This window comes from Dipodomys spectabilis, unplaced genomic scaffold (assembly GCF_019054845.1).
Source record: "Dipodomys spectabilis isolate Male_0828 unplaced genomic scaffold, ASM1905484v1 ptg000578l, whole genome shotgun sequence".
Lineage (NCBI taxonomy): Eukaryota > Metazoa > Chordata > Mammalia > Rodentia > Heteromyidae > Dipodomys > Dipodomys spectabilis.
The window spans coordinates 480325-488585 of NW_024871255.1; the positions used below are offsets into that span (position 1 = coordinate 480325).

The window sequence follows — 8261 nt, forward strand, 5'->3', positions numbered from 1 at the left end:
CTCTGGATATGAGAATCCCCGGATGTAAAAGTCCCCGGATGTGAGAGTCTCTGGTTGTGAGAATCCCCGGGTGTAAAAGTCCCCGGATGTGGGATTCCCCGGATGTGTAAATACATCCCCGGGAATTCCCGGATGTGTCACCAGAAGTGAGAATCCCCAGATGTGAGAATCCCCGGATGTAGGAATCCCTGGATGTGAGAATCCCCGGATGTAGGAATCCCTGGATGTGAGAGTCTGTATGTGGGAATCCCCGGATGTGGGAATCTCTGTATTTGAGTATACCTGGATGTTTAATACCCGGATGTGAGTCCCCGGATGTGAGAAGGCGCAGGCCAGGATCTGCCATAGCCCCAGGGAAGTTGGGGGTTGGGGGTCGGGTCAGGGTCAGAAGTCGGGGATCAGGTGGTCGCAGGCACAGAGCGGTCTGGGCGCGCAGCAGGGCTGCAGGCACGGGCTCCAGGTGTTGTGTGCAGGGGCGAGGGGCGGGGCCATGAGGGGGCGGCGCGTGCGCAGCATCCGGGCCACCGCGGCCTCCACGCGTCTGCGCGTCGCCATCGGGCCCTGCAGCGGGCAGGTCTCCCCCGCGTCCGCCGTCAGGTCAAAGAGCAGTGGCCGCAGGTGGCGGGTCATTCGCCGCCCCGAGCAGGCACAGGCAGGGAAACCGAGGCAGGTGCCCGAGCCCGGCGAGTCGGAGCGCGGAGTGGCGAAGTGCAGCTTCCACACCGTGCGGCCTGCGGGGGGTGGGGGGAGAAAGGAGTAACATCCAGGGCCTCACATCCGGGGATTCCCATCCGGGAATTCACATCCAGAACATCACATCCAGGGATTCACATCCGGGCATTCACATGCAAAACCTTACATCCGGGGATTCCCATCCAGGACTTCACATGTGGGTATTCACATCCGGGGATTCCCATCTCGGACCTCACATCCGGGAATTCACATCCGGGACCTCACATCCAGAACCTTACATCCGGGGCTTCACATCCGGGGATTCACATCTGGGGCTTCACATCCGGGGATTCACATCCGGGGCCCCACATCCGTGCATTCACATGTGGGACCTCACATCTGGGGACTCACATCCATGGCCTCACATCCAAGGATTCTCATCTGGGACCTCACATCCAGGGATTCCCATTTGGGACCTCACATCCGGGGCCTCACATCCGGGGATTCCCATCTCATGCCTTCCATCCAGGTCCTCACATCCCAGGATTCCCACATCCGGGGCCTCACATCCAGGGATTCTCATTCAGTACCTCACATCCGGGAATTCCCATCGGGGACTTCACATCCGGGACCTTACATCCGGGGATTCCCATCTCATGCCTTCCATCCAGGTCCTCACATCCCAGGATTCCCACATCCGGGGATTCCCACATCCAGGTCTCCCACCCCCAGGCCTTGCATCCGGGTCCCTGCACGCATGCATGCAGCTCCCTCCCCCGCCCCGGGGCCCAGCGGAGGTCAAGGCACTCACTTGGGTGGTTGAACCAGCGCACGGCGTGCAGCCGGGCCTCGCAGTAGTGCAGCAGGAAGTCGTGGCCTGCGGCCTGCGCCATCCCCAGCAGCGCGGGCATCAGGTCCCGGCCTTCCACCTCCCTGCGGGACCTGGATGTGCAGGCTTCTGAGCGCTCAGAGACCCAGATGTGCAGGCCCGAGCCCCCAGAGACCCGGATGTGCAGGCCAGAGATCCCAGAGACCTGGATGTCAAGGCTTGAGCCTTTAGAGTCCCGGATGTGCAGGCTTCTGAGCCCTCAGAGACTTGGATGTGCAGGCTTCAGAGGCCTTCAAGACCCGGATGTCCAGGCTCCTGAACACTCAGAGACCCAGATGTGCAGGCTTCTGAGCGCTCAGAGGCCCAGATGTGCAGGCCAGAAATCCCAGAGACCCGGATGTCCAGGTTTCTGAGCCCCCAGAGACACGGATGTGCAGGCCTGAGATCCCAGAGACCCAGATGTGCAGGCTTCTGAGCCCTCAGGGACCCAGATGTGCAGGCCTAAGCCCTCAGAGACCCGGATGTCCAGGCCTGAGACCTGGGCCTAGGTACTCAGAGACCTGGATGTGCAGCCCTGATGCCTTAGAGACCCGGATATGAAGGCCTGAGTCCTCAGAGACCCAGATGTCTAGGCTTCTGAGTGCTCAGAGGCCCAGATTTGCAGGCCTGAGCCCTTAGTTACCCGGATGTAAAGGCTCCTGAGCCCCAGAGACCCGGATGTGCAGGTCTGAGCCCTCAGAGACCCGGATGTGCAGGCTTCTGAGCAACCAGAGACCCGGATGTGCAGGCCTCAGCCTCCCCCGCTCGGGATCCCAGAGGCCCCGGATGACCCCCCTTCTCCTCCACCCCGTGGGGACGCAGGCCGGCGAACTCCTACCTGTCCGCCGGAACCCAGCCCCGGGCCAGGCGCACTACGGTGGGGAACAGGTCCATGAGGCTGGTGGGCTCAGGCACCAGGCGCCCTGCGGGCAGCGTCCCAGGCCAGCACACCAGCCCAGGGACCCGGACGCCGCCCTCCCAGCTGCCCATGCCTTTGGCACCTGCAAGGGGGGGCGAAGGGCAAAGGTCAAGGGGAGGGGTCGGGCCGCGTGGGAGGCCCCGCCCACCCTGCCTCAGTTTTCCCCTAGCCTCGGTGCATGCTGTTGGAACCCCCGAGGCGGGCGCCCCAGCCCGGGCCTCCAGCGAGGCACTGTGGTCAGACGTGAAGTAGACGATGGTACGGCGCCCCAGCCCCGCGCCGTCCAGCGCTGCCAGCAGTCGCCCTGCGGGGGGGGAAATGGGTCCGTGCCTCAGTTTACCCCCAGCATCCACCATGCCTCGGTTTGCCCCCAACACGCACCGTGCCTCAGTTTACCCAACATGCATTGTGACTCAGTTTACAAATTTCCATCGTGCTTCAGTTTATCCCCAATGCCCAGTGACTCAGTTTACCAAACAGGCACCGTGCCTCAGTTTACCCCCAACGCTCACCGGGCCTCAGTTTACCCAAATACACCGTGCCTCAGTTTACCCCCAACATGCACTGTGCCTCAGTTTAACCCCAACATGCACTGTGCCTCAGTTTACCCAAATGCACTTTGCCTCAGTTTACCCAAGTGGACCGTGCCTCAGTTTACCCCTATATTTGGGCCTCAGTTTACCCAAGTGCACCGTGCCTAAGTTTACCCAAATGCACCGTGCCTCAGTTTACCCCAACCCGCTGACCCCGTCCCCGTGCCTCAGTTTACCCCATCCCGGTGCCTCAGTTTACTCAACCCACTCACCTCGTCCCCGTGCCTCAGTTTACCCAACATGCACCATGCCTCAGTTTACCCAACATGCCTAGTGACTCAGTTTACCCAACATGCACCATGCCTCAGTTTGCCCAACATGCCCAGTGACTCAGTTTACCCAAATACACCGTGCCTCAGTTTACCCCAATACCCAGTGACTCAGTTTACACAACATGCACCGTCCCTCAGTTTACCCCTATATGCGGGCCTCAGTTTACCCACATCCACCGTACCTCAGTTTACCCAAATGCACCGTGCCTCAGTTCACCCTGAACATGCACCGAGCTTCAGTTTACCCAACATGCACCGTGCCTCAGTTTACCCAAGTGCACCTTGCCTCAGTTTACTCCCAACATGCCCAGTGACTCAGTTTACCCAAATGCACCGTGCCTCAGTTTACCCAAACCCCATGCCTCAGTTTATCCCCAACACACTGACCCTGTCCCCGTGCCTCAGTTTACCCAAATGCACCGTGCCTCAGTTTACCCAAGTGCACCATGCCTCAGTTTACCCCAATCCATTGACCCCGTTCCCATGCCTCAGTTTCCCTCATCCTGTTCACCCCATCTCTGTGCCTCAGTTTCCCCCAACCCACTCACCCCACCCCCGTGCCTCAGTTTCCCTATCCCGCTCACCCCGTCCCCGTGCCTCAGTCTCCCTATCCCGCTCACCCCACCCCCGTGCCTCAGTTTCCCCCATCCCAAGCACCGTGCCTCAGTTCCTGCCGCCCCGCACTCACCCACCATCCAGTCAAGCTCCTCCACGTTGTCGCCGTAAGCGCCGTGCGCGCTGCGGCCCCGGAAGGCAGGTGAGGTGACCAGCAGGACGTGGACGTGGAAGAAGGAGACGAGAAGGAGGAAGGGGCTGGCCTGGTGCCTGCGGACCCACGTCAGACCCCGCCCCCCTCATCAATAACCTCACCAATAACCGACCTGATCAGGTATTGCCAATAATCGATCAGATGATCGATAATTGATCCTGATCTGATCAGATATTACCAATAATCGATCCTGATGTGATCGATAATACCAATAATCAATAGTGATCTGATCAAAAATACCAATAATCGATCGTGATCCGATCAGTTATTACCAATAATCGAACAGATCTGATCAGTTATTACCAATAATCAAACATCTGATCGATATGACCAATAATAGAACATGAGCTGATCAGATATTACTAATAATCGAACAGGATCTGATCAATAATACCAATATTCGATTGTGATGTGATCGATAATACCAATAATCGAACATCATCTGATCGATAATACCAATAATTGAACATGAGCTAATCAGTTATTACCAATAATCGAACATCATCTGATCAGTTATTACCAATAATCGATCATGATCTGATCAATACTACCAATAATCGATCATGGTCTGATCTGAGGTCTACCAGATGTCTCTACAGATCTACTAGATGGAACATCTGGGGACCTGAGGTCTACCAGATGTCTATAGAGATCTACTGGATGTACATCCGGGGATCTGAGGTCTACCAGAGGATTTGAGGTTGACAGTTGCCTATAGAGATCTACTGGATATACATCTGGGCACCTGAGGTCTACCAGTTGACTATAGAGATCTAGTAGATGTACATCTGGGGATCTGAGGTCTACCAGATGTCTATAGAGATCTACTGATGGAACATCCGGGGATTTGAGATTGACCAGTTGACTATAGAGATCTACTGGATGTACATCCGGGGATCTGAGGTCTACCAGATGCCTATAGAGATCTCCTAGTGGAACATTCGGGGATTTGAGGTTGACAGTTGACTATAGAGATCTACTGGATGTACATCCGGGGATCTAAGGTCTACCAGTTGACTATAGAGATCTAGTAGATGGCATCTGTCCCCCTCCCCGACGCCAGGCTGACCTGTGCATGAAGGCCTCAGCCTCCCGCAAGAAGAGCCCCGCGCTGGCCTCAAACCTCAGAGGCTGCTGGACGACCTGGTGATCCCTCATCAGGAAGCAGTCGGCATGGACGATGAAGACACCCAGGAGGCAGGAGGTGCAGGCCAGGAGCAAGGCCCCACATACAGGGCCCAGCACCCAGGGCACCCAGCGCAGGCCCAGCAGGCCCGTGAGCTTCCCAGAGTCCAGGCAGAGCTGGGAAAGCAGCAGCAGCTGCGCCCCCAGGTCCAGGGGCCCTTGCAGACGCGCTCGCTTCTCTGAGGGCTCCTCTTGCAAGCAGTCCCCCATCAGGGTGAAGAGGACCCCGAAGAAGGAGTCAAACCCGTGGTTCAGGGGGTGTTGGCAGTGGTCAGAGGGGGACTCACAGTTGAGGCCCAGGTGCCATTTGCCTGGAGGGGAAGAGACGGATGGACGAGTGAATGGATAGGTGGATGGGTACATGGATGGGTGGATGGATGGGTGGGTGGATGGTTGGGTGAGTGGATGGATGGATGGATGGATGGGTGGATGGGTGGATGGATGGATGGATGGGTGGGTGGGTGGATGGATGGATGGGTGGATGGATGGGTGGGTGGGTGGATGGATGGATGGGTGGATGGATGGGTGGGTGAATGGATGAATGGATGGAGGTGGATGGATGGATGGGTGGGTGGATGGATGGATGGATGGATGAATAGGTGGATGGGTGGATGGATGGATGGATGAGTGGATGGATGGATGGATGGGTGGATGGATGGATGGATGGATGGATGGGTGGATGGGTGGATGGATGGATGGATGGATGGATGGGTGGATGGATAGATGGATGGGTGGATGGATGGGGGATGGGTGGATGGATGGATTGGTGGATGGATGACTTCTCTCTTACCTATGAGGCCGGTGGCGTATCCCTGCTCCTGCAGGATCTTGGCGAAGGTGATCTCGGAGGTGGGCAGCCCGCCCGACACGGCTGCCCACTGCAGCACGCGCGCCCCGTTGGTGGTCACCATGCCTTTCAAGAGAGAGGAGAAGGACCCTAGGTCAGTGATGATGGCGTCCCGGGTCAGGAGGGGGCATCTAACACCTTCAGGGGGAAGGCCTGCTGTGTCTGGGATAGCCTGGGACCTGCCCACCCGGGTGGAAAGGACCCCAGCCCTGGGAGCCCCCGGGGGAAACCAATATGGCATCACTTCCGGTTTCCTGGCGTTTCAGGGGGGAAGTCCCAGAGTCTCAGGAATTTGAACCTGAGATCCTCAGAGTAATATTCCCCTCCCTCTAGTGGACCTCAGTGCCCTAGATGTTGAGCCTCAGTTCCCTGGATGTTGGACCTCAGGTCCCCGGATGTTTGATGTTAGTATCCCGGATGTTGGCCCTCAGATCCCCGGATGATGGAGTTCAGTGCCCTGTATGGTGGATATCAGGACCCCAGATGTTGGACTTCAGTTACTCGGATGTTGTAGCTCAGTTCCCTGGATGTTGGGTCTTACAACCCCGGATATTGGAGCTTAGATTCGGGTATGTTGGCCCTCAGATCCCCAGATGTTGGAGCTCTGTTCCCCGGATGTTGGGGCTCAGGTTCCCGGATGTTGGATCTTAGTACCCCGGATGGTGGATGTCAGGTCCTCGGATCTTGGAGTTCAGTTCCCAGAATGTTAGGCCTCAGATCCCCGGATGTTGGATCTTAGTACAATGGATGTTAGAGATAAGGTCCCCGGATATTAGAGTTCAGTGCCCCGGATGTTTGTGCTCAGATCCCCGGATGTTGGATCTTAGTAACCCGGATGTCAGAGATGAAGTCCCTGGATGTTAGAGTTCAGTGCCCTGGATGTTGGTGCTCAGTTCCCCGGATGTTGAATATCAGGTCCACGGATGTTGGATCTTAGTATCCCGGATGTTGGCTCTCAGATCCCCGGATGTCCTGTCCCCACCTCCCCCCCACCGCTCCCTCCGTTCCCCAGATGTCCCACCCCCCCATACCAACCCAGGCGCACAGGGTAGCGTCCCGTCAGGAAGGCCGCACGGCTCAGGCTGCAGACGGACACTGCCGCCAGGTGCTGGGTCAGCCGCAAGCCGTCCCGGGCCAGGCCGTCCAGGTGCGGGGTGCTGTGGGGGGAGAGGGAAACTGAGTCACAGCCAAGAACATATGGGGACCTGGGGTCTAACATCCGGGGATCTAATGCCCAACATCCGGGGAACTGAGCACCAACATCCGGGGCACTGAGCTCTAACATCCAGGGACTTCATCTCTGACATCCGGGAGCTGAACTCCAACATCCGGGGCCCTGAGATCCCACATCCGGGGATCTAAGATCCAACATCCGGGGACCTGAGATCCCACATCTGGGATACTAAGATCCAACCTCTGGGGACCTGAGGTCCAACATCCGGGGATCTAAGATCCAACATCTGGGGCCCTGAGATCCCACATCCAGGGTACTAAGATTCTATATCTGTGGACTGGGCTCCTACATCTGGGGATCTAAGGCCCAACATCCGGGGACCTGAGGGCCTACATCCGGGCAACTAAGATCCAACCTCTGGGACCTGAGCTCAAACATCCGGGTACCTGGTCTCCAACATCTGGGACACTAAGATCCAACATCCAGGGATCTGATATCCAACATCCGGGGACCTGATCTTCAACATCCAGGGAACTGAGATCTAACATCCTGGGAATTGAACTCCAACATCTGGGGACCTAACATCCAACATCCGGGGACCTGGGGTCCACTAGATGTCTATACAGTTCTCCTGGTGGAACATCCGGGGAACTGAGCTCTAACATCCGGGGGTACTAACATGTAACATCCGGGGACCTGATATCCAACATCCGGGGCAGTAAGATTCAACATCCGGGGACCTGATCTCCAACATCGGGGACCTGATCTCCAACATCCGGGGACCTGATCTCCAACATCCGGAGCACTAACATCTAACATCCGGGAACCTGATTTCCCACATCCGGGGCATTAAGATCTAACATCCGTGGACCTGTCCTCCAACATCCAGGGCACTAACATCCCACATCCGAGGATCTGATATCCAACATCCGGGGTACTAACATCTAACATCTGGGGACCTG

The 8261-nt window shown here is 57.1% G+C and overlaps 1 protein-coding gene across 1 annotated transcript; it reads right to left on the reverse strand.

Moving 5' to 3' along the window:
* Positions 1–384: 384 nt before the first annotated feature.
* LOC122100482 (arylsulfatase L-like) lies at positions 385–7964 on the reverse strand. The gene is made up of 11 exons (XM_042670889.1): positions 7883–7964; positions 7409–7549; positions 7161–7301; positions 6069–6191; positions 5163–5589; positions 4013–4149; positions 2651–2763; positions 2587–2608; positions 2379–2541; positions 1484–1605; positions 385–731 (listed from the first exon to the last, which is right to left on the reverse strand). Exons 1-11 carry the CDS (start codon positions 7962–7964, stop codon positions 385–387), a joined length of 1818 nt encoding a protein of 605 aa, XP_042526823.1.
* Between the last annotated feature and the right edge of the window lie 297 nt (positions 7965–8261).